The sequence below is a fragment of the Ursus maritimus genome, unplaced genomic scaffold, assembly GCF_017311325.1.
Source record: "Ursus maritimus isolate PB19 unplaced genomic scaffold, ASM1731132v1 scaffold_33, whole genome shotgun sequence".
In the NCBI taxonomy this organism is placed as follows: Eukaryota; Metazoa; Chordata; class Mammalia; order Carnivora; family Ursidae; genus Ursus; species Ursus maritimus.
The window spans coordinates 1,914,417-1,939,753 of NW_024425897.1; the positions used below are offsets into that span (position 1 = coordinate 1,914,417).

The following is a 25,337-nucleotide window of genomic DNA, read 5'->3' on the forward strand; positions in this document are numbered from 1 at the left end:
CCTCCTCTTTCATTCCTGTGTCAGAGCGTTTTATGCCCCACCCCCCAGCCCCTCATGGGCTTTAACCAGGCTTCCCTCCCCCATCGGGGTCCCAGGAACCCTTTCTGCTGAGCAGGGCGAGCAGCCGTGGTGGCCAGCGCTGGCTGGCTGCAGCAAGCAGCGGTGTAGGGGAGGCTGTTCGCGCAGGAGGGCCAGGGTGCTGGGCGGGATGGCAGCAGGGCCCCCCGGGGCTGCTCCACTGCCACTGTCACTCTGACGTTTGTGGAAGCCCCCAGCCTGGAAGAGGCTTCTGTGCCAGCCAGCCAACAAGAGGCGCCCACCACTCTCCCAGTTGGTGCCTCACCCCTGTGTGGGCCTGCGATTTCCCCAGCTCTCTCCAGTACTCCCATCTCTCCCCATTCAGTGCCCACCGTGGTGCCCGAATCCAGAGCCACGCTCTAAGATTCACAGCCCAGGGAAACAGGCTCCACTTCCTGGTGGCAGGAAAGCTGTGGCTATTTTTTTTTTTTTTAATTTGACAGAGATAGACACAGCCAGCGAGAGAGGGAACACAAGCAGGGGGAGTAGGGGAGGAAGAAGCAGGCTCACAGCAGAGGAGCCTGATGTGGGGCTCGATCCCATAACGCCAGGATCACGCCCTGAGCTGAAGGCGACGCTTAAGGACTGCACCACCCAGGCGCCCCAGCTGTGGCTATTTTTAATCTCCTGTGTAAGCAACTCAAAATGACTAAAGTCTTACTTACATTTCTCAGAATTAGTGAGAAGCAACTCAGCTCCCCTTGATCTCTGCAAAGGTGTCGCCTCCTGGTGACTCTCCGCTGACCCGCTGGGGTATATGTCGCATGCATGGCCCTCATTCTCAGCCCATCCCTGCACAGCCCCCTCCTCCCACCCCCAATCCCCTTCTCCTCATCCTCCCCACCCCCTGGGACTCATCCCTGCGTACTTAGGTTAGGTAAATACTGTCATGGGCACATCTCATTCTACTCGCTATTGTTTACCTTCAACATTATGTTCAGGTCTCCATGCTGATTTTAGTAGATCCTCGCTCATTTTAAGTGCTCTATTGGACTCCTTTATCAATTGTCTCATATATCACATTTCAGTCTTTAATTACACATTGGTGGCACACTTAGGCGGCTCCCAGTGCTCTGCAAACACGTAAGAAAGTTCGGGCCTGTACTCGGCGGTGAAGTTCTGGATCACGGACGGCGACCGTACCCAGTCAGAGTTCATCCCCAACGGGGCTCCCCCAAGTGACCCAAAGATGGTGCTGGTAGTAGGGCACAAGGATTCCTGTTCACTCACATCATTGCTTATATTTGATGTCAACCAGCCGTCTTCCTGTTGGCTGCTCTGGTTGACGGAAAATGCAGTGTCTCTTCAGACTCTTCCTGGGCCATCTCAGTCTCCCCTGTGGGCAGTGCCCCATCGGACCCTTTGCCCTTTGATGTTTGGTCTTTCTTATGGTGGCCCCTGGATTTCCCATATATTCTAATTACTAATCATCTGATTACAAAGATTCAAAGATCCTTTCCTATTCTGTCAACCATTTTTTTTTTAAGTTTTATTTATCTAGTTGAGAGAGAGAGAGAGCCAGTGAGAGAGGGAACACAAGCAGGGGGAGTGGGAGAGGAAGAAGCAGGCTCCCAAGGGAGGAGCCTGATGTGGGGCTCGATCCCATAACGCCGGGACCACGCCCTGAGCCGAAGGCAGACGCTTAACGACTGCGCCACCCAGGCGCCCCTGTGTCACCCATTTGTAACATTTGCCCATAGTGTCTTTTTGTTCCAAGTGGATTTTTAGGTGAGATATAATTACATATGGTAAAACGCATAGATCTTAAGTGTTCCATCCAGTGAGTTTTGACTGATGTCTACGCTCAGGTATAGTCTGCAAGCGCCATCTTCAATATCGGGGAACCGATCTTGCCTCCATTTTTCTGCATCAGGTATTCGTATTTTATTAACCTTTTACTGATCGGATTTTCGGTCTTGCATAACATTTTTTGTGTGAGGGACGAAGCGCGATCCTACCCGACTCGCGTCGGCCGCGGCTCCGGGCCTGCGCTCGGGCGCCCCCTGCCGCCCATTGTGACGCCGGCCGCGGGCCGGATCCTCGCGGCGGGCAGCGGCGGCGGGACAGAGCCCCTTGGAAGCATGGCCGAGACGCAGGAACTGCTCCTGCAGCTGCAGAAGGACAACCGCGACGGGCGACTGCGGAAGCTGGAGCTGGAGGAGCTGGTGCGCGGGCTCGAGGCCGAGAGCGAGAGCCTCACCGGGCGACTGCAGGACCTGCGCGAGCGCGAGCGCAGGTGCAGGGCTCGCGCAGGGAAAGGGCGGCTCGACCGGGCGAGGCGGGCGCGCGAGGGTGGGTCCCACGGGCAGCGGCACCCGGGCGTGGGCAGAGCCGCCGGCCGGCCCGTCGGTTACTCCTCCCCGCCCGGGCCGAACCTCCGCTCCAGGCCGGCGGGACCTGGATGATCTCAGGGGACCCACGAAGGGGAGGGTGCGGCACCTCGGCGCGGGCTTCCTCGGCCCCACTCGCAGCTGGCCTTTTCCGGGGGCCGCGGGAACCTGAGCACCTGCCTCCTCCCGCCGTGGCACCGCCTCAGTTTCCCCTCTGCAGCCTGCAGCGGAAGCGAAGCCAGGTGGCGCGGAGCCTGCGCAGGGAGGCGCGCGAGGCGGCGCGGGAGCGCGCGGAGCGAGCGCGCGGGCTGCTGGAAGCGGCTGAGCAGCACCAGCAGGACTTGGTGAGAGCGGGGCCCTGGTGGGGGCGGGGCCGGCGGAGAGGGCGGGGTGGGGGGGAAGCCCTGGACGCGGTACGGCCCGCCGCGAGGCCGGGGTCTCAGAGAAGCCCAGACGCCCCCTCGACCCTCTCCGCAGGAGCAACACAACCGGCAGCTGCAGGAGCAGTGGGAAGAGCTGTCGAGTCAGGTACATTAAGTAGACGGCCTCGGTCCCTAGCTTCCCGTAGGAAGTCCCACTGTCGTCCTTGCCCCCGTTTTTGCCCTGTCCCCGCCTCCCAGGACATTCCCCGCCCTCGAAGCCCCGCAAACCCCACCCTCACAAAACCCATCCCTAGCTCTTCTACTACGGAGGGGAACAACTGAGTCAGCAGCGCGCAGAGCAGCAACTCGGGACACAACTGATGGCGTTGCAGGTGTTTGGGTGGGACCCCCAAGGCCGGAGCGGCGGCGCGGCGGGGCCATGACAACCAGGGGGCGCGGAGGCTCCCTGAGGGGCGGGGGTGGGCAGAGCGGAGGCGTGGGTGGAGTCCCGGGCGTCCTGGACTCCTGACATTCCTTGGATCCGTCGGAAGAAACAACTGGAGCTGGTGGAGGCCAAGCACGCCGCGCAGGCGGAGAGCCTGCGGCAGGTGAGGGCGGAGCGGGGGCCTGAGGCCCAAAGTCGGCTTCGGGGGTGGGTGGAGCCTGGGTAGGTGCGGAAGAATGGAGAGCGGGGTGCCACCCCGAGTCTCATCAGGGCTCCCCCATCGCAGGGCGCGCAGCGGACGGAGGAGGCCTGGGCCAGCTTTCAGGAGCAGAGCGGAGTCCTGCAGGTACCGCCCCCTCGGCGCCTCATGTCCGACTCCCCTCCAACCCCGGAGCTGCGGCCCCCCCCCCCGCGCCGTCCCCGGGGTCTCCTCCCCCAGTCCTGAGGCCTCACTCCCACTTCCGCCAGGAGCTGCAGGGAAAGGTGATGGAGGCGGCTGCTGCGCTGGACGCCTCGCGGGGCGGCCTGGAACTGTAAGGGGGCCAGGACTGTGGGGCAAGGTGTGGGGACTGTGGGGTCGAGTTAGGTCGCCCACCTCGATGCCCTTCCCAGCAGGTGCGACTCCCAGCCTCGTCGTGTGCAGGACTGCGCGGGCTCGCTCATGGAGGAGGTGGCCAAGGCCGACTGCGTGAGCGCGGGCCCGGGCGGGGCGGGCTGGAGTCGCGACCCGCCCCGCACCGGGGCCACCCGCAGCCACCGGGCCCCGCCTCCCCTTGAGGGTCCGCCCCCTCAACGGACCCGCTACTACCCGGACCCGCACTCCGAGGCATATAGCCCCTTACGACTCCCGCCCCCTCCATGAGAGACCCGGCGCCCCCGCCCCGCGCCGAGCTAGACGCCAATCGCTCTCTCCGCAGGAGAGGCGGCTTTTCAGTGGCACCGGCAGGGCGGGCATCAGGTGAGCCAGGTGGCAGGCGGCGGGCGCGCTGGGCTCGGGTCCACCCCCCGACTTACCCGCCACCGCCTCCGTCTGTCCGTCCGTCCTTGGGTCCGCAGGCTGTGGGCTCTGGGCGCGCTGCAGACGCTGCTGTTGCTCCCGCTCGGCTTCCTGGCGCTGCCGCTGCTCTACCTGATGCTAATGAACCCCTCCGCGCTCAGGCGGGGACTCCCGCACTTGGGCTCGGACACCGCCTTCCGCCGCCTGCGCTACACGCTGTCCCCGCTGCTCCAGCTGCGCGCGCGCGGCCTGCTGCCCGCTTAGCGCGCATCACGCCGGCCCCGGCCTCCTGCACCTCTGTCTCCTGTGTGGTTTCTGGGCGCCTGGGTGGAGGCCAAGGGGAGACTTGGGGGTGGGTCATGTGTCCCTTAGCTCAGCGGTCCTGGCACCTCGAGCTCAGCGGGTGCAGGGCCTTCCAGGCGGTTCTTGGGTTTGGAGAGGCTGCCCCGGGCGCCCGGTGGCGGAGCCCGCGACTCGGGCATGAGCAGGGCGCGCCGACGTCTGGCACCCGCGCCTTGGGGTGGGGGTGGGGGTGGGGGTGGGGGTGGGGAGCTCGCACCAGGGGGCTCCCGGGAGCCGTCCCAGGAGCCCCTTTCCTACAGCGCCTGCTGCCGCACCAGAGCCAGCTCGGAAGTTGGCCAGTATCTTTTTGCTAAACTTTTTCCCTGCTAGTGAGCCTGGGGGGCGGGGAAGCAGGCGGGGCAGGCGTTCTCCGTGGCGGTCTGTGGTTCCCCTGGCCCGGAGACGTGGGGGTTATTGAGATCCCCGCAGCATCCCTTGGTCTTCTGGGGCGGGTTCTTCGGGGCGCCGGCCTGGGCATTCCTCTCCTGTGGTCCCCGTGCGGGGCGTGCCAGCCCTGCCGGCTGTGCGCGCTCACCACGGAGGGCTTCGTGGGGAATTGTCTTTTAGGTGAAATGTTCTGCTTAGTAGAAATGATGAACCTTAAGGTTTTTTGTCTGATACAAATACTACCCTACTTTTATTCTTTACGTTTTTTTGGTAGTGAAATTGTTCCGTGTATCTCCTTGTTGCGGGCGCGCGTGCACACCCCCGCACACCCACGCCCCCCCACCACAGGTTTTTGTTGTGGTCTCCAAACAATCGTTTTCTTATTGATGTGTAGGGTTTTTTTTTTTTAAGTCCTTTTGGGGTTAAATTTGTTTATGTAATCCTGTATATAACATTTTTATCAACTTTAGGAATTGTGTGCTTGCTGTGTCCTAAAAAAAAATCCATTCTCGTCTAGGAGTCGAAATATTCTCATACGTTCGATACTTTTAATTGGTGTAAACATTTTATTTATACATTCATTAGAACATTTGTTTGCTAACCATTTTGCTTATCGATTCATGTATAGATGGGCATTTGGGTTATTTCCACCTTTTGGCTGTGGTGAATAATGCTTCTGTGAACATTGGTGTGTAAATATTTACCTCTTTTGGGTAAATACGCACACGCGGAACTGCTGGATCATTGGTACTTTTGAGTCGGGCATTTTGAGGACGAAGCGCTATACTGTGTTCCACATTTGACATCTCCACGGCAGTGCACAAGGGCTTAATTTTTCCACAGCCTCACCAACACCTGTTTTTATTTATTTAATTTTAAAAGATTTATTTATTTGAGAGAGAGCAGGAAGGAGAGGAAGAGAGAATCTGAAGCCCACTCCATGCTGAGTGCAGAGCCTGGGGAGGGCTCCATCCAATGACCACCAGACTGTGTGACCCACGGGAGCTGAACCCAAGAGTCCAATGCTTAACCGGCTGAGTCACCCGGGTGCCCCTGTTTTTTTAAAAATTAAAAAAAAAAAAAGCCATCTCCATGAGTGTGATTTTCTTGCTTTCAATGTTTAGGCATTGCATTATCTTTTCTCTTTTTTTTTAGATTTTATTTTTATTTTAGCTAGAGAAAGAGCACGAGCTGGGGGAGGGGCAGGAGGAGAGGGAGAGAATCTCAAGCAAACTGTGTGCTGCACGAGGAGCCCTGCAGCAGGGCTCCGTCTCAGAACCCTGAGATCATGACCTGAGCTGAAACCAAGAGTCCGACGCTCAACCGAGTCACCCAGGTGTCCCAGGCATTGCATTATCTTCTTTTTTCTTCCAAGTTTTTATTTAAATTTATCTTATTTTTTATAATCTGTAACTACAAAATCAAATCGGTGAAATAAGACATCTGAGGGAAGTCTAGCTTTTATCCCTGTGCCCTCTACCCTGTTGCCTGCACTCCCTTTGAAGAAACATTAGGTTGTTTTAATTGGCTCTTATTTTTTCTCCCTTAACTAAGTGAAGTATACAGTCACCTCTTCCCGTTCTTAGATGACCACAGTGTACCACATGGACTTCTCTGCTCCCCTTTCAGCACCTGGCTGTGAGCAGTGTCAGAGAGCTGTGTTCCTCACTCAACTGCAATGATGCGGGTGGATTCCCACGCTCTGCTATTACAAACAGTATCTTGGGGCTCCTGGCTGGCTCAGTTGGTACAGCGTGTGACTCTTGATCTTGAGGTTGTAAGTTTGAGCCCCACATTGGGTGTAGAGATTACTTAAAAAATAAAATCTTTTTTTTTTTTTAAGATTTTATTTATTTATTTGACAGAGAGAGACAGCCAGCGAGAGAGGGAACACAGGCAGGGGGAGTGGGAGAGGAAGAAGCAGGCTCCCAGCAGAGGAGCCTGATGTGGGGCTCGATCCCAGGACTCCGGGATCACGCCCTGAGCCGAAGGCAGTTGCTTAACCGACTGAGCCACCCAGGCGCCCCTAAAAAATAAAATCTTTTAAAAACAAAGCAAAACAAAAACCAAGCAGTATCTCAATGAGGAGGCTTCTGCAAACACCTTCTTGTATTTCACCAGTCTTTGAGATCGATTCCTAAAAGTGGGATTGTGGTCAAAGGATAATCTCACACGTGACAGTGCTAGATGCTGCCCAGGTCCTCGGTCGGCTTGAACTGTTTTCCATTCCACCATCACTGGGTACGACGGCCCCTTTCCCCACAGCCTCAGCCGTGGTGTGTGTTGTCACACTGGGAGTCAGTCTGATGGGTGAGAAATGGCCCTTCAGTGTACTTTTCATTTCCATTTATCTTATGATCAAGGTTAAGGGTATTTTTATATTTCAGGGCCAGTTGCTTTTCTATTTCTGTAAATATCATTTGCTTCTCTGAAGGATACAGGATCGTAAGGTTTTCTTCTCCCTCAGTTGGCATTTTGAGATCTTTGATAAATATTTACTGTTTGTCTTCACTTTGTTCACGGTGTTCTTTTGCTGTCCATACATTGTTTTGTAACAATTGACTTTCCTGTGTTGATTCTGGGTTTTGGTAGGAAAGTTCTTCTAGGTTGATGAGGAAACTCACCCACATCTTCTAACATTTGCATAATTTCATTATTATTCTTCTACAAAGTAATCTCTACACCCAACATGGGGCTCAAACTCACCACCCTAAGATCAAGAGTCGCGTGCTCTTCTGACCGAGCCGGCCAGGGGCCCTTGCGTGGCTTCTTAGTTCACGTTTCAGCCTCTAGTCTATTGTCTATTTCAGACTTACCATGGTTTATGATGTGAGGCTCATTTGCACTTCTGTAGGAATTTTAGACTCGGCTTGTTAGTTCCATAAAAACGTTTGGGAATGTGAGTACAGCAAACTTAGAGACTAATTTGCAGGGAATTTAGTCTTCCAGTCCTCAAACATGATGTCAATGTCCGGTTTTTATTTCTTTCAGCAGCGATTTGTATTTTTTTAGTGTAGAAGTCTCATACATTTTTACTTTTATCCCTAGGTATTTCATGTTTCTGGATGCTATTAAAAATGGCCTAGACGTTTAAAAATTTTCATTTTCCAACTGCTCATTGGTAGCACATACAAATACAGCTGACTTGTATATTAATCTTGTGCACTGCAATATTGCTGAACTACCTTATTAGTTCCTGGAACTTACCTGTAGATTCCTCAGGATTTTTTAAATAAAGATTTTATTTATTTATTTGAGAGAGAGGGCGAGAGCAAGCGCGCGAGAGCACAAGCAGGGAGGAGAGGGCGAAGCAGGCTTCCCGCCAGCAGGGAGCCCGATACGGGGCTTGATCCCAGGATCCCGAGATCATGACCTGAGCTGAAGGCAGACGCCCAACCGACTGAGCCACCCAGGGGCCCCACAATACATATTTTTTAAAAAGCTTATTCATTTTAGGTGATCTCTACACACAATGTGGCGCTCACACTCATGACCCCACGATCAAGAGTCACACATGCTTTACTGACTGAGCCAGCCGGGAGCCCCTGACATGCCTTTTCGTATAGTTGAAATTAATTTTTCCTTTATGATTAGTGCTGTTTTTGATGGTAAGAAATCTTTGTGTGTCCCGAGGTCATCAAGCCATTTTCTTCTGTATCTTCTAAAAGTCTTTTTTTTTTTTTAAGATTTTTCTTTGAGTGAGAGAGAGAGCGCACACAAGCGGGGGGAGGGGCAGAGGGAGAGGGAGAAGCAGCCTCCCTGCTGAATGTGGCGTGAAACATGGGCTTGATCCCAGGACCCTGAGATCATGACCTGAGCTGAAGTCGGACACTTAACCAACTGAGTCACCCATGTACCCCTCTCCTAAAAGTCTTTAAAGTTTACCTTGAACATACAGCTCTACAGCCCACCTGGAATTTTTATGTCTGATGTGAGCTAGGCAGTGATTAGATTTTTCTATAGTGGTATCCAGCTGACGCAACACATTATTGAAAAGACCATCCTTCCCCTGCTGCCCTGCAGGGTCTCTCTGCGTGGGTCTGTTCCTGGACTACTTCTCTTCCATCCTAAGCCACATTGTCTTAACTAGTGTAGCTTAAGGATGTCTTGATAGCTAGGATTGTTGGTCTTTAAAATCAAAATAGCTATATTTTGACTTTTGTATTCCCCCATTATTTTTTTTTAAGATTTTATTTACTCATTTGAGAGAGAGAGATAGAGCAGGAGAAAGCAGGAGCTGGGGAGGAGAGAGAGAAGCAGGCTCCCTGCTGAGCAGGGAGCCCGATGTAGGGCTCGATCCCAGGACCCCGGGATCATGACCTGAGCCCAAGGAAGATGCTCAACCGACCCAGCCGCCCAGGGAAACCCTCCCCTATAAATTTTAGCCGTGCCAGTTTCCACCACAGAACTTTCTGGGATTTCGATTGGCATTTATAGTGAAACTACAGATCAGTTTGGGGAGAACAAACATCTGTATGATGTTGAGTCTTCCAATCCATGAATATGTTTAGATCTTCTCTCAACATTGGTAGTTTTCAATATTTCTTATGAATCTTTCATCAGATTTCTTTATATTTGATGTTTTAGGATCCGACTGTAAATGATACTGTTTTCATTTCTTTGTCGTTGTGAGACCTGTGTCGTACACACACACACGATTTGACTTTCGTATATGAACCTGTATCCTATCGCTTTGACTAGAGATCAGATTTATGGATTATTTGGGTTTTCACGTACACAAATGCCATTTCTGAGTTTTGTTTTTCCCTTTCCAGATTCTGTAACTGTTTCCTTTTACGGCTCGTTGGGGCTGCTAGGGCCTCTAGCACAAAGCCGAGCAGAGGCCATGACAGCATGCACGTGTAGACTTTGTTCGTTGGGGATGGCTTTATTTCTAGTACACCCGATCCCAAGTGTAGACCAAGCTTTTCGAATGAACTCCTCAGAAGCAGGCTCTTGGGTTGGTCTTTTGTCACCAATGTCATCAAAACAGGAACGTTACTGTTCTTTTTTGAAATTTCATTTTTCTCTTTAGTCTCTAAAGAGATCTTATTTTCTTGTCAGCACATGGATTTAGATTTTTTTTTTGCCAGCGTTATAAACAGCATTTCTAATTTTTCAAGGTATACTATTTGCCATATTGCTGGAATCTTGTATGTAGTATTTGACTGACTTCCTTTTTAATGCCGATTTGACAAATCTTTTCAAGGATTGTGGTTTGAAAACATTTCTGTTATGTTTTTTTTTTTTTTAAGATTTTATTTATTTGACAGAGATAGAGACAGCCAGCTAGAGAGGGAACACAAGCAGGGGGAGTGGGGGAGGAAGAAGCAGGCTCACAGAGGAGGACCCCGATGTGGGGCTCGATCCCACAACACCGGGATCACGCCCCGAGCTGAAGGCAGACGCCCAACCGCTGTGCCACCCAGGCGCCCCTGTTATGTTTGAATATATTTCTACCATTTTATAATGTATTTATCCTGCCTTTTCTATGCTCGCCCCACCCCCTTATCTTCTTTTTGATCTTTCTCCAAATTATACCCTATTTTCTCGTATCTTTTTTTTTTTTTTCTTTTCTTAAGGAAGCTCTAGGCCCAGTGTGGGGCTGGAACTCACAACTCCAAGATCAAGAGCTGCATGCTGTACCGGCCGAGCCAGCCAGGCGCCCGGCTGGTGTCTCTCCTGCTGGAACTTGGCGATCTCTATACCATCCGCCCCAGCCACTGCCTTGAAGCACGCTGAGTCTGGTCACTGCCACGGGTCTTCCATTTACTTGGCATGTTGGCTCTCCTTCATTTCTAGCTATCTAGGGTTCTTCCAGAGGTTACGGCTACTGATCCCTAACTCAGTTCCACGCCATCAGAGAACGTACGCTGCGTGATGCTGAGACTTGCCTGGAGGCCCAGCAGCCAGCCAGCGTGTGGCGGCGGAGGGGGCGGCCGAGCGCTGCCGCTGTGGCCGTACCGGCGTTTATCCCTGGCCGCCAGGTCAGGCGGGTGGATGGATGTTCAAGTCTTCGGCGTTCACTTACTTCCCAGTTGTTCTATCAACCGTGGAGAGACGGCTGGCAACACTTCCAGCTCTAACCGTGGAATTGCTTTGAATTCTGTCAAATTTTGCTTCATAAACTTGCACACACAGTGGCAGGCAGGAAACCATTTCTTCTCTGTGTCCTTTACCTTAGGGTTGTGGCCTTAGATTCGAAGTGCCTCTTCGGCAGCCTCTCCTTGGCTCTTCGGCCTTCTCCCACGTTGCCATCCTACGTTTAACTGCAGCGCTTGGTCCGCTGACAGGTGACAGAATTAGAGGTGCGACTAGACGGAAGCCGGCTGTCGCAGGATCACTCTGTCCCATCTGTTGCTTCTTCCTCCTCCTTCCTGCCCTCTTCTGGATTTTGTAACGTACATCTTGGCTTTTTTTTTTTTTAAAAGATTTATTTTAGAGAGAGGGAGAGGGAGAAGACAGAATCCTCAAGCAAACTCCCCGGTGAGTGCGGAGCCGGACGTGGGGCTCCAGCCCACGACCCTGACATCACAGCCTGAGCCGAAACCAAGAGTTGGACGCTCAACTGACTGAGCCGCCCTGGCGCCCCTTGGCTTCTTTTTTATATTCTGATTTATACTGCTCGGGACTCAACTGTGCTTCTGGAAGCTGAGTGTGTGTGTTTCTCATCTCCTCCGGAATCCTGCTGGAAGCTGCCTGGAGCTTCTCCTTCAACTTTCCTTTTCGCTTCATTTTTGGTAATTTCGTTCTCTTGTTGATCGGTTTTCTCTTCACCTCTGCTATTTAACTGCTCTTTTGCATTTTTAACTTTAGTGACTTATTTCTAGTTGCTCTGTGTCCTTTACTTCCTGTCTGCTGAAAGTCCTAGAGGCCGTAGTGGGTGGGGACAGACCGCTGCTGGGGGCTGGCTGCATCCCGGTTTCAGAGTCCCAGAGCGGAGCCCTGGAAACGGGAAAAGGCCAGAGCAGAGGCGGGACACGAAGCCCCACGTGTGCTGACGAGAGATGGAAAGAGGCGGATGGGAAAGTCGGGGGGCCCTACGAGAGCTGGAACAGAGCACTGTTATTCGCGGTGCACCTGGGCCCCCAGAGGCTTCCTGGCGGCCGCACGCAGCCCCCCTCGTCCCTAGACTGCCACGCTCCCTTCCCAGTTATCCAGGAATCAGCCCTCAGCTGAACGTACACCTAGTTTTTATTTTGTTCACATTGGTTAAATCTTAAGTTGAATATAATTTTTTATACACAGGAAAATACTTCATGTACCTATGCAGTAAGACAGGTCGGGAATGTGTCGGGAATGTGTCCAGTGCAAGTGACACCCATGCAGAGTCCTCAGGGGATTCAGGTGTGATTGTCATTCAGCCTCACACGCCACATGTGGGTCACGCCCGGAAGGAGTGGATTGCCAGGCTCTGCGTGGTGTGCTTTTGTCCTGTTTATGCTATAAAAATAACTCCGATGGCTGGAATGACGGGGCCACCGGCAGCTCGCCCCCTTTGACCACGTGTGGCAGCCGGGGTGGGGACGTGCTCGCTCGGCTCCACGATTGCAGGACGGCTTGGGGGTGGCTGCACCCGCTGGTCTGGCCGCACCCTCAGTAGGGGATGTCATTCTGATAGTACTGGATCATGTCATACGTCCGGCTCCTGGAAGGAGATTGGAGGGAGGCTGCAGGAGACCGTCTGGTTCTGGGGGCCTTCACCCCTCTGAGGCCTTCACGTCTGCCTGGAAAGCTGCACTTAGGAGGTGTCCCTTTTCCCCTCCCTGATGGTACAAATGCAAGATCGCAGACCCTCTGGCCTCCCTGCCGGCCCCTCTTGAAGGGGACACTCCTTCCTCCACCAGTGACCACGGCTGTGTGAGCCCCATTCTGCTCTGTCTCCTGCTGGGCCTCCTCAGCCAAATGCCTGCCTTCTGTCCTGGGCCTACGCCCTGGGCCTGGGAATCCTGATAGGAGCTGTCCCTGTGTCAGGCGCCACTCTGGCCTCTCACCTGGCATGTGGCACAAGAGTGAGACCCTGTCCTCCTCCCCCCTCGCCCCTCCCAGCACACGCCTTAACTCCGCCAACAAAACAATCAGAAGAGACCTCCCTCATCCTGCCCTCTCAACCCCTCTTGTCAGGTCCCCTTGCTTGCCCTTGAGCTACTTCCTGTTTCTCTGCTCCCATCAGGCCCACCCTGGGCAGCTCTCCGTGTTCCCCTCAGATTCCGTGTCTCCACCTCCAGGGCATCAGGGTGGGGAAGCTCAGCTCCAGTGCTGCCCAGGTGCTCAGCCCGGGCTCTGCCTTCGGAACCAGAACCCACCTCTTCTTAGGGCTCCCCTGTCATAATGGCCAACTGGCCTGTTCCCGCCCTGCCCTGCCTGTCACTGCCCAGGCAGCAGCCTGAGGAAGGTGTGGGGAAGCAGCGGTGGGTGGGGCCGAGGCCTCCCAGAGCTCTTTCTGCTCCTCACCCAGCTTGCTGGGCTGTGCTCACCTCCCCCTCTCCCACCACCCCCGCACTGTGCCCTCTGCACCCAGAGCACGCCTGGCCTCACAGGCTGGGCTCCAGGTGGGAAACTGTGCCTGAGGCCTCTGTTGGGCGTTCCCCTTGGCACATCCCGGCCCCTTTAACTCCGTACCCTGTCACTCTTCGAGGGCTCCCTTCAGGACTTGTGGGACAGAGTCCCTTGGGACAGCAGCATGCCCGTCACTCAGCCCCGACGTGGTGGCCCTGTGCAGGTGCCCAGAGAGCACTGGTGTGTGGTAGGTGGCCCAGGAGGGGAGAGGGGAAGGGGACTCACCTGTTGCTGAGGAAGCAGCTCTGAATGACCTTCATGATGAAATTAGCAGCCTCTCTCTCAGTCATGTTGGGGCTGAACCTGTGCCTGGGGGTGAGGGTCATGTCAGGGCTGCCGCGAGGGGTGCCACACCCTCGAGGCTGCCCTCCCGGTGGGGATGTGGTCTTGCTAATAGACTGCACTTAGCATTTGTGGGAATTTGTTCAGGTGAGGGTTGGCCCAGGGAATGCTTCCTCTTGGGAATAGTAGTAAGGGGTAGGGACACTGTCCTCAGCTGGCTCTGGAGGGCCTGTCCCCTTCTCCAGCATCTCCTGGGCTGCATGGCTCCAGAGCTGGGGGAGGACCAGCCTGGGGCTAAGCCGCTGCAGCCTCAGACCTGGAGGCAGGGGCCGGCACTGCGTCCCTGAGAAATGAAGGGACCCCTGGGACGTCTGCAGCCCTGGTGCGAGACAGGGCCTCACCCAGGAACCCTGTCTGCTCTGGGGTTCCCAGGAGAGCACGTGGCCTTAATAATGATCGCATTCACCAGCACTCAGGAGGCTCCCACCTGGAGGTTCCCCCCAAATGGCCTGTGCATGTGCCCAGGACCTACTTCAAAAGCTTGATTGTCTGGCCACGGAAGCAGGGCAGGCCCGTGTCCAACATCAGAGTGACCAGAGAGACGACTGCATCCATGTAGGGCCTGGGGAGAGGCAGGGAAGGGAGGAGGAAGAGGCTGGCCTGAGCAGGTTGGCCCTGCCCGCACTCCTGCAGCGCAGCCCCCACCTGACGGCTGCACACAGCGGTCCACCGCCCCGCACCTCTGCGGCTCACCAGGGCAGCCTCTGCGGTGGCCGGGCCGGGGCTGCTCACACCGCTGGACGGGCTGAGGGGCCTGCCTTGGTCCACCCACCCCAGGCCTCCAGCCACGGTTTCTGTGCCTGGCTGAGGAAGTGTAGGCGTGCGGTGCACACGCAGCCCGACCCTGCGAGGGGGCATGATGTGGGCTCCAACAGACTCCGGGTTGGAGTTCAGGTGCCACAACACTGCTGTGTGGCCTTGGCCGTGTGACACTCTGAAGCCAGGACAGTAAGTCTTCAGCGGGCAGCCTGGGGGATGGCAGATACTCAGGCTTGGGTGAAGGGGTGAATGGGGTGCTCAGGGCAGGGAGCCCAAGCTGCTGGCAGGCAAGGCCACACCCAGGAGAATATAGAACATGGAGGGACTGACACCCAGAGCAGGAAGTTGCCGGCACAGGTGGGCAGAGTGGCGACAGGAAAGCAAGGCCCGGGCTGCCCAGCCCAGCAGGCAGCCTCTAGCACCTGCCTTGCTCTCTCTGAAGTGCAGCCCCTCCAGCCACAAAGGGGCCGGAGAAGGTCCCATGGGACCTCTGGAGGCTGGCCTTGTGGGATTGAGTGGCAACCAGGACCGGTGCCTGCCTGCCCGCCTTCCTCCCCATGGTCTCGGTACCCCCACTGGCCCTTCCCTGGGGCTCACCGCACAGCCAGGTAGCCACGGACACACATCTCCATGAACCACTTGAAGGGCGTGGCCTCCATCTTCCCCCCCATGATCATCACCATCTCATCAGTCAGCTTGATGTCTGGCTCCCAGCCAAGGTTGCCGCCTGGTGAGCTTTCGAACATGAAGCCAAAGTCTGCAAAACCCCCAAAGCCATTCTTGATAGGAACAGGTGCCAGGGCAAGATGTGAGCAAGCCTCAGCCAGGGCTGGAGGCATGGGTTCTCACACCCCATAAGCTGGCCACAGGCCGTGTTTTCTTGGGGATGGCAGGGGTGGGCGATGGCAAGCAGGCAGGAGAGAAAGGAGGAAGTGGAGATGGGGAGCCAGGCTAGAGCAGAAACGAGCCTGGCCCTGGGACTGGGTGAGCCACACTCTGCCTGGTTTCAGTTTCTGACCCCAGAGCACTCCTTGCCCTGCAGCCCTGCTGCTACTTGGCCCCACAGCCCGGCGGCCAATAGCTCGGGCCTCAAAACTGAACTCAAACCCTGACCTGGGCCCTTCCTGGCTGGTGACCCCAGCACGCCTGGCTCTTCTGTGGGGTGGGGACTGCTGTACTGCCCCAGGATCTAGGGGGTGAAAGGAGAGGAAGAGGGTGGCGCTGGGGCCCGGCTGACCGATGTGGATGATGTGGCCCTTCTTGTCCAGCATGATATTCCCGTTGTGCCGGTCCTTGATCTGCAGCAGGAACAGTAGGAGGCTGTAGGCAGCCATGCTCCGGATAAAGTTGTAGCGCGCCTGCGTGGAGAGAGCCCAGGTGCTCACGAATGGCCCCCAAGGGCTGCACCTCCTGGGGCCTTGCAGGCATTTTCCTGCCTCCCTGCCTGGGACCCCAAGGCTTGGGGGTGTTCTCTGGGCTCTTGTTCCCAGCCCTGGAGGCAGAGACCAAATCAGCAAGCCAGATCTTGGGAACAGAAGGGACAAGTGACTGCATCCGGGGGTGCAGGGGCAGCAAGCCCTTCCTCCTACACCCATGAACTTGCTTTCTTCTGGGGAGTCCATCTCAAAGTTCCTTTCAACCTTGCAAGCCATCTCGGGTCTGGGGGCCGCCCTGCTACTCACCTGCTGGAAGGCCAGGGTGGACTCGTCCCCGTACTGGCGCGTGAAGTAGTCGTACATGCCGAAGTCTGTCTGGCGGCCCAGCTGGTCCCGAGAGGTACAGTCGGGGATGCACTCAATCACTCCGCACTGGGGAGGAAGGGCCAGGTGCCGAGGCCTGCAGGCAGGACTCTTCTCGGCCTGAGGCATTGCGGGCTCCCCCTGGGCTCCTGCAACTTACCCCGGGGGCAGTGGCCACCACCCGGTAAGGGAAGACGAAGAGGTCCAGGCCAACCAGCTGGAAGATGTTCTTGAAAAGGTCAATAATCTGCAGAGCCAGCATGTCCTGGAGACCAGGGAGGCATGGCGTGGTCAGCTGGGTGCCTCCCGTGCTCTAGTCCCCCTGACCCCCAGCAGCCGTGCCAGTGAGGAGGGAGGGAGGGAGGCCATGGCTGAGCAGAAGCCTGCAGCATCTGGCCTCACTGCACACCATGCTGGGCTGGGCTCTCAGGACCATCAGGCACTGGGCTGAACCAAGGCCACGCTGCCTCTAGCGGGGGATGTGAGTCAGGGGCGCCTGCCTCCCAGGGCAGTTCCCTCTGGTTGGCCAGGCAATGGACAGTGGGTAGGAACTGCTGGAGAGGCCCCTGGGTTAGGCAGAAAGCCCCAATTTCCTCTGTGGCACCACAACCCAAAGTGGGAAGCCAAGCTCTGGTTCCGTGCATAAGGTGAGGCCCCGCAGTGCGCCCGAGCCTCGGGGAGGGCAGGCCTGGCCGCTGCTACCTGCCGGCAGTCGTCTCCCACTTTGAAGATGGCCGCCTGCCACGAGATCTTTTGGCCATCAGCCTCCTGTGTGCCACACTCGTCCTCGGAGTCCGAGCGGCACCGCAGACCTGCACACAGGGTGGAGAGACAGCCTGTTAGCCAGGGGGCTTTGGGTGTACCAGGACAAGCCCTGCTCACAGGCCTAGAACCCTAGGAACCTTGGGGATTGTCTCTGCAGAGCCCCAAAGAGGCCAATGAGGCCCAGCAGACACCTGGGTCAGTGGGTGGAGCCACAGGGCCCTGGTTCTCTTCCAAAGACTGTTGAGGCCTAAATGCAACTGAAAATAGAGCCCCCTTTTCACTGGAAGTGGGGGCCCAGGTGTGCCCGGGACTGGCAGCAGACACTGGGAGCTGGGGGGGCAGAGGTGTGTGTGTCTGCACCCTAGGGTGCTGGGGAGGACTTGGGGGCTGGAGTGCAGGGAAGACCATGGAAGGCATGTCCCCATACTGGCAGGAGGGCACACCCCCTCTACTTGGGTTGATTGGTGTCCCCCCCCAAATTCATGCTCACTCAAAACCGCAGAAATGACCTTATTTGGAAATAGGATCTTTGCCCATACAGTCAAGTTCGTGAGGACTAAGGTGGGCCCTTATCAGAGCAGGACACGGGCACACAGGGAGAAAGCCTTGTGAGGGCAGAGGCAGAGGTGGGAGTGACGAGGACGCCGAGTATCGCCAAGGCTTGCCAGCAAGCAAGCAAGGAGAGAAGCCAGCAAGAAGCTGGGAGAAAGGCATGGAATAGATTCTCCCCCGGAACCCTACAGAAAGAGCACAGCTGTGCCAACACCCTGATGTCGCGCCTCAGGCCTCCAGAACTGGGGGGGAATACATCCCTGCTGCTGAAGCCACCCAGTCTGTGCACAGCACCCCCCGAAGCCCTGGGCCACTCAGCCTCAGGAAGGTGCCTCCTGGACTTGACAGCTGACCTGGGCTGGTCTCCAGGGGTCTCTGTCACTCTACACCAGCTCCACGCCATCCCTAAACCAGGGCTCAGACTGAGAGCAGAGGGACGTCACCTTTCACGGGGATCTGGTCGTAAACTAAATACGCTCAAGGAAACTGGCATCATCCAGGGAAAACATTTAGATCCCAAACTGTGTTAAAGATTCTTCACTGACCTTCTTTTTCAAGTTCACTAACTCCACATCGTTTCACCTTAAATTTAGCCAGATACGGGGCTTTTGCGGCACTGAAAAACAACAGAAGGAACACGGCATGGGTGCTGGAGCAAAGGAGAACCTGGTGTCAGGGAGCTGCCGGATGGCAGGCGGCCACTCACCTCTGCATGGGCGTCCCAGACTTGTAGTCGATGTCTAGCACGATGGCCTCAGGGTTGCTGGGCAGGTAGCAGCCTGTACAGGGACAGAGGGGAAGTCACAGGGAGCCCAAGTGTGACCCCCCCCCCCCCAGATGGGGCTTCTAGGTCCTCCTCTGGGGCACTGATAACATCTTATTCTGTGGCCCTTTAGGGTCTGTCCTCCCTGATCTGTGGTCTTTCCCTGGATCCTTCCTGATATCTAACAAAAGAGCTGCCACCTCCCAGGAGACATTTCTCCAGGAGGACGCACCAACCCTCAGCCTTACAGACCCAGCATGCTGCTCCTCGGGGCACCACCGGCCGCCCAGTGCAGGGCGTCGGGCTGCCTGCTCTCACAGGGCCCGTGAGGGACCTTCCTACCCTGCCTCTGTGCACCCGGAACCCCCTCAGTTCTTGGATTCACCCCACTGACTGTAGCTCCCCTCTCCCAGCACACACCGTTAAGTGGGGAGGACAAGAGAAAGCCCATTCCTGGTCAAGGAGCTAGCAGTCCCCCCGCCATGTGAGTGAGAGAGAGAGTGTGTGTGTGTGTGTGTGTGCACGTGTGCCCTCAGCCCCAGGAAGTGCAGAAGTTCCCCACCGGAGAGTGGACTTCCAGGAAGGGCCCTGAAACAGGAAAGGCTGGGGCACCTGTGAGAGCAAAGTGAGGCCTTGTTGTGCGGTCAGGTGGGCTTTGCTGCCAGGGGAAGGAGGGACAGAAGGATCATGCCATCCCCTCCCAGCTCTCACATCCTCCTTCCCTGGCCAGCTCCAACCACTCTCTCAGGAGGGCAATCTACTGCTCCTCAGTATCCCCAGGACAAGACCCGGTGGCAGGGGCTGGGGGGCTGGGGGCTCATGGACCAGGGAAACTGAGACCCCACCTGGTTGTCAACCCTTCTCTGAGAAGTTGAGCTGCCATTTGCACCAAACAGGTCAGGGAGCTCAACACAAGTCAAGGAAAGGTCTAAACCAAGGACAGCTGCTGTGAATGTTCACACAGAACGGCCAGGGTTTTGAAAAAAATGAGCTTGTATCCATGGTTAAAAATGGAGACCTGTGAAATGAAGTCTGGATTTCCAGCCTGACTTGAAAAAGCACAGAGCTGGCTGCACTGGGCTCAAATTTCCACATGGCAATAGCTGGTAGGCACCAGGGAGCAACGTCCCCCATGGGGGACAGGCACCCTCGGCCCGGCACACCTGTGACACCCCCACTCATGCCCACAGCCTGCATTGCTCCTGTTCCACTGGAGTTCAGGAAACTTCTAGAATAACAGCTGCCAAGGACAGTGTCTGGGCTTTTAGAGAAATAGAAGGCAGCAAGGAAGATAAAGAGTGTCAGGTGAGAAGCGGCTCCCAGCTCACATGGGGCAGGCTGTGGAGAGGGACACCGGGCGCCCCAGGGCCCCGGTTGATGTGGGCTAGCCACCTCTCTGGTCCCCATGCCTGCCCTGCCCGCCCGCAGGAAGAAGCCCGGTCATCAGCCAACTGTGGGGCCTGCTCACCTGGCTGCACCTTCACTTCAGACAGGGCCGACAGGCACGCCTTCTTCCTCTCGTCGCCTTTGGGGTAGGGCCTGCAAAACAGGACAGAAATGCTTTGCTTTGTTGCTGCAGGAACTGGCCTCCGGGACTTCTGGGGGCAGTGCAGGGCCCCTCCTGTCTGCCTCTCCGTTCCTTTCCTCCTAGTTCTAGCTACTACTGAGGGCCCTGCTAGGCCCAGTTCCCCCGGGAGGCCACTCTGAGGGGTCCTTGCCCCATACTCGTCAGGGGCGATGTGGCCCCTGGGGGACTAAGGTGGAGTTTTCTGGCTGTCTTTCCCCCTCGCTTGTGTGGGGTGTGTGACATTGCTGCAGAGACACACAGGGGACACAGCTGGCTCTTGGGTCTATGCTCGAGTGCTGGTTCTGTTGTTTACTTGCAGCATAACGTTGGGCAGGCCCCTCCGACCTCCTGCATCCTTAGGATGAGGATGACAGGGTGAAATGGAATCAGGTGCTGACAGGATGCCCAGGGAATGCTCCCTCCCACCTCTTGAGGCCTCTGTGAGCGACAAGCAGCTGCATCACAGCTGTACCTAGTACTGGGCCCAGGAAAGGGCCTCAGGACATACAGGTGAGGCCACTTGGTGACCAAGGTGAGAGAAGCCTGAGCAGTGAGGACAGCCCGGGGAATGAGGCACCTGGGAGGACAGGTAGCCAGTGTTCCCCTGCTGGGGCCTCCCCTAAGCCCTTGGTCAGTTGCTTCCAGGGCCCCATCCCACACAAATGGGCAGGGCCACCGATGCCCAAAGATGGCATCAGCCTTCGCACATGGACAGCCCAGGAGGTGAATCAGTAAGATGACACTGGGGGCTGCAAAGGAGTCTGGTTTTCCTAATACCCCATGACCCTTCAGAACTTGGAGAGAGCAGAGTGGCCTCAAACTACACGACACTATCCAGAATGAAACTAAGATATGTTTTCTGAAATTCTCATGGCTGTGTGTTTTGCTATACTTTGAGAAACCTGACTTGCCAGGGCAGAGATTCCCAACCCTGGCTGTTCAGTAGAATCAGTGGGGGCCCTCCAGGCAATTCCCATGAGCCAGGACCGAGAGATGCTACCTACTTGATGATGGCTGACACGTTGGTGATCTTGTTAAAGAAATCAAATTCCCGCTGGTAGAAGTCCTTGGCTGGGCCCGACAAAGAGCCAGTGATCTCCTCTACTAACTGCTCCAAGAGGTCGCCGATGTCAGCTGACAAAGAAACAAAGAGGGTGAGCCTGCAGCTGGCCCGCTGAAGGCCCTCAAGGAAACGCCACACGTTTGCCCGATGTGTAGCCCAGGTGTTCCCCAGCACCCAGGCCAGCTCAGCTGCCCCAAGAGCGCGGTCCGCAGACACCTGGAGGGTCCCTGGGACCCTTTAGCCCACCCTCCAGTCAAAACCACACTGACGGGTTGTTTGCCCTCCTTGCTGTGTAGACGCTTGTGAGGCCGGGCACGAGCAGTAGGCCAAGGTGCTAGTGGTCACTGGATCCTCATGGCTCTGCTCCCGTGGTGTGAACAAAAGCCAGTGTCACTAAAAATGTCCCTGGTGAGGTGATAACAACTAAGCTGATGAAACTCCACCCCATACATCTTTGTGATACTCTGTGTGACGACACAGGAAGTCACGCAGCAATCTACGGCATGTGAAGTACACAGGCGCTATGCTTTTGCAGAGAAGCGCCTTGCGTCAGACTTTCCAACTGAACTAACTTCTTGTTTCAGGGAACGATTTTTTTTTTTTTTTTAAGATTTCATTTATTCACTTGACTGACAGAGCACAAACAGGGGGAGTGGCAGGCAGAGAGAGAGAGAAAGCAGCCTCCCCATTGAGCAGGGAGTCCAGTGTGGGGCTTGATCCCAAGACCCCAGGATCACAACCCAAGCTGAAGGCAGATGTTTGACTGAGCCACCCAGGCGCCCCAGGGAACATCATTTTTACTTAAAACAGTGACCAACAGACAAAAATATAGTTATTTGGACTCAGGTATATGGCAGATATTTTCTTGAAAATGAACAAGCTGGGGTGCCTAGGTGGCTCAGTTGGTTGTGTCTGCCTTCGGCTCAGGTCATGATCCCGGAGTCTCAGGATCGAGCCTCACATCGGGCTCCCTGCTCACAAGGAGTCTGCTTCTCTCTCTGCCCTTCACCCAGCTCATGTTCTTTCTATCTCAAATAAATAAAACTTAAAAAAAAAAAATGAACAAGGTGAATCTGCCATTTAAGGAAAACTACTAAGTTTTGGGAAACCTGCATCTGTGACTGTGAGCTTGACAGCTTCCAAAATTTGCAAATGCTTCTGTTTTGTAAGAGTGGTGGGGCATTCACACATGTGATTTTTAATACTGTAAGTCCTGCGGGGGGGGGTGGGGGTGAGCACTGGGTAGACCAATAGACTTTAAAGAAAGAGCATGAGAAACTCACTGACATGAGTTCAAATCCACATCACAATTAATCGTTATGAGCCTATCACTTGTTGTGTTTGGTGCAGTATCAGCCGAGACTATCTCTAGAGACGGGGAAGACGACTAAAACCCTCCTGCCTTTTCCAGCTGTGTCTGTGCGAAGCCGAATTCCCGGCATTGAATTCAACCAAAACAGCATATTCCAACAGGTTAAATGCAGAAGCAGAAAGGGAATCCTGCTGTCTTTTACTACATTAAAGATGTTATGACATTACAGACATTAGAGAGATCTGCAAAACTCTAAAGCAACAGCACTCCTCTCACCACTTTTTGAATTATTTTTCATAAAAATATGTTACTTATGTTAACATGTAATGGGCTTATATTTTTTCAATTCTTGGTTTTACTGTCCCACGCTGGTTAACATGCAGAACCAAAGCCCGTGTAAACCAAAGCTCTCTGGGGGCCTCACCAGTTTTTAAGGGTGTGAAGATGTGGACCAGCTCTGTTTGAGAACTGTTGCCCTGGGTGGCTGTCTCGTCCCCACACGGAATTGCTAGGTCAAGTGCAGGGTGAGAAGCTCTCACATGTGCTTGGGGAGCTGCAGGACGGTGCCGGGGTAGGCAGGGCATCTGCAGGTGAGGCTAGCAAAGGCTTCATGAAGGAGGGCGTCCTGCTCCCGCTGGGTGTTAAAGATGAGGCATTCCCACTGAAGGATGGGAAGCAGAGGGATGGGCTGGGGCAGCACAGGCCCTGGAGGGCTCTGGAGGGTTAAAGATGGGGGGTGAGGCCTGAGGGAAGCTGACAGATACTCACGGTCTTTCTGGTGCCCTTCTTCATCCAGATAGATGTTAGTTTTCATGTTCCAGATAAACTGGTGTGCCAGAAGCTGGGATTTGGACGCTGCCCACAGAATATACTCTCGCACGTAGCCCATCTATAGGAGAGCAAGGTCACCATTAGCCAAGGCCTGGACACCTGTCCACTGAGAGAAACTAACCAAATGCAGGAGTGGACTCCCAGCACTTGCAGACCTGGCAAGAAGTGAGGCCTAGCGGTTTCCGGCTCTGTGAGCGAGCTCGCCTGTGGATGTGCGAGCCCAGGCCAGGGGTTAGGCCAAGTTCTAGCTTGCTAGCTGCCCAGCAGGGCAGATGGGGCCCCAGGCGGTGGGGTTTGCAAAACGGGAAGGAGCCAGCTTTTGTTTCCTCTGTGCTTTCCCCTGGACTCTAAGAACCATAACTCTCCAACCGATTTCCGCTGTTGTCAAGTATGAGGAATGAGTAGGCTGGGTACTAAAACTCGGCTATAAACAGGTTGTTTGGAATAATGTTCCACAGTGATGGGCAGGTTCCAGAAAATTCTAACACACAGACACTTCTTCATGAGTTGACACACCACAGCCACTACCCTAGGACCTCTCTCCTCTTTCTCCTTCCTAGTCATGTTCTGCTACTCGGAGCTCCAGTTTTAATTACCGTACAGCCAGCGAGAGAGAGAACACAGGCAGGGGGAATGGGAGAGGAAGAAGCAGGCTCCCAGCGGAGGAGCCTGATGTGGGGCTCGATCCCAGGACTCTGGGATCATGCCCTGAGCCCAAGGCAGACGCTTAACGACTGAGCCACCCAGGCGCCCCCTAATTACCCTGTCTTAAGGTTAAAAAAGGAGTTGGCCTTTTTAGAAGAGTTCTGGAGGAGTGGCCTCTCCCCCGACCACCGTAGTTTGTAGCCCCTGCATCTGGTAAAGTATTCTTGGGACAGATGTCCTCAACGTGGCTGGTGGGCTTACCAAGCAGGTCAGATTCCAGATAATTCCTCGCTATGGGGTTCCCAATGCGAACCAGCAAGAGGATCTAAAGATAAACTATGAATGTTCAACTTGTAGTGTGTTTAAATAGGAGTCTGCAGAGCTTCTGGGCTGGTGGAGGTGTGGGAGGGCCACGCACCTGAAGAGCACGGAAGGTCCACAACCTTCCCACATCCCTTGCCCAGTGCTGCCCTTCCACCTGGCTGTTCCTGAGTTATGTCCTTTTATGATAAACTGGTAATGCGGTCAGTTTTGCCGAGACCACAGAGGGGACTCGGGGAAGTAATGAACAGACTACCACAGGGAGGTGGAGGCAGGCAGCCGTCTGACCAAGGAGGAAAGTGTCATCGGTCACTGGGGCCCATGGGCCTTTCAGCTTTGGGAAAAGTTTCAGCATTTTATTCCTGTGTGGTTCTTAACCCATTTAATATCTGCCTTGCCAGACAATTTGGTTGAAAACAAATCCATGTTTGCTTTATAACTAGTTATACAAGCAGTGAAAGTCCAAAGTCAAAAAAATTACTAAGCATAGCCACTTCTATGCTGTTTGCTCCATCTCCAGCCATTTTTACTAGTTTGGGTTTATCCTTCTTTTAAAAACAATAGAAGCAAATATATTTGTATCCCGTCAAGCTCAGACTTCTAAGACAACAACCTCTAGAAATGAAAAGCAAGAAAGAAACCAATGAAGCTGAGTCTTGAGTTGACATAACCTCACAGAGAAGAATCATTTCAAGTGATGTTAAAATTGAGTAATTTGCAGGGTGCCTGGGTGGCTCAGTCAGTTAAGTGTCTGATTCTTGATTTCGGCTCAGGTCATGATCTTGGGGTCGTGAGACAGCCCCACACTGGGCTCTGTGGTGGGCGTGGAGCCTAATTGGGATTCTCTCTCTCTCTCTGCCCCTCCTCCTGCTTGCACACTTTCTCCCTCCCAAAAAATAAAAGAAGAATTGAATAATCTAGGGACTTGTCTATGGTTTTGCCACAGCTTGTCTGTCCAGATTGTAATTCTCTTTTTTCCCAAATAAACCCATTTTTTGCTGGTAAGATGATGAAATTAAAAAAAAAAAAAAAAAGAATCATCTGACTATATTTCCCCAGTGGAAAATACACCAAAAACAAAAGGCAAAAAATTTTGACCCAGTTTTTAGTAATCATGTTGTAATAATACCAGTATTGTTACTTTGAAACTATTAATACAGTGGAATAATGTGAAGAAA

At 54.7% G+C, this 25,337-nt stretch overlaps 2 protein-coding genes across 2 annotated transcripts in view; one reads left to right on the forward strand and one right to left on the reverse strand.

The window, feature by feature from the left end:
- Window positions 1-2,130: 2,130 nt before the first annotated feature.
- Window positions 2,131-4,476, forward strand: TMEM191C (transmembrane protein 191C). The gene is made up of 10 exons (XM_040620101.1): window positions 2,131-2,314; window positions 2,629-2,752; window positions 2,886-2,936; window positions 3,085-3,162; window positions 3,322-3,378; window positions 3,502-3,561; window positions 3,684-3,748; window positions 3,831-3,903; window positions 4,133-4,173; window positions 4,272-4,476. Exons 1-10 carry the CDS (start codon window positions 2,160-2,162, stop codon window positions 4,474-4,476), a joined length of 909 nt encoding a protein of 302 aa, XP_040476035.1. The 5' UTR covers window positions 2,131-2,159.
- A 7,641-nt stretch (window positions 4,477-12,117) lies between these two features.
- PI4KA (phosphatidylinositol 4-kinase alpha) overlaps window positions 12,118-25,337 on the reverse strand; it is a 119,620-nt gene continuing 106,400 nt past the window's right edge. The window contains exons 43-55 of the mRNA XM_040619547.1: window positions 23,131-23,251; window positions 20,992-21,121; window positions 19,889-19,959; window positions 18,364-18,436; window positions 18,203-18,273; window positions 17,043-17,152; window positions 16,501-16,605; window positions 16,284-16,409; window positions 15,839-15,959; window positions 15,199-15,358; window positions 14,315-14,404; window positions 13,726-13,809; window positions 12,118-12,589 (exon numbers count right to left, since the gene is read on the reverse strand). Coding sequence (XP_040475481.1) covers window positions 12,538-12,589; window positions 13,726-13,809; window positions 14,315-14,404; window positions 15,199-15,358; window positions 15,839-15,959; window positions 16,284-16,409; window positions 16,501-16,605; window positions 17,043-17,152; window positions 18,203-18,273; window positions 18,364-18,436; window positions 19,889-19,959; window positions 20,992-21,121; window positions 23,131-23,251 — 1,314 coding nt within the window. The 3' untranslated portion in view covers window positions 12,118-12,537. The remainder of the gene's footprint in view (window positions 12,590-13,725; window positions 13,810-14,314; window positions 14,405-15,198; window positions 15,359-15,838; window positions 15,960-16,283; window positions 16,410-16,500; window positions 16,606-17,042; window positions 17,153-18,202; window positions 18,274-18,363; window positions 18,437-19,888; window positions 19,960-20,991; window positions 21,122-23,130; window positions 23,252-25,337) is intronic.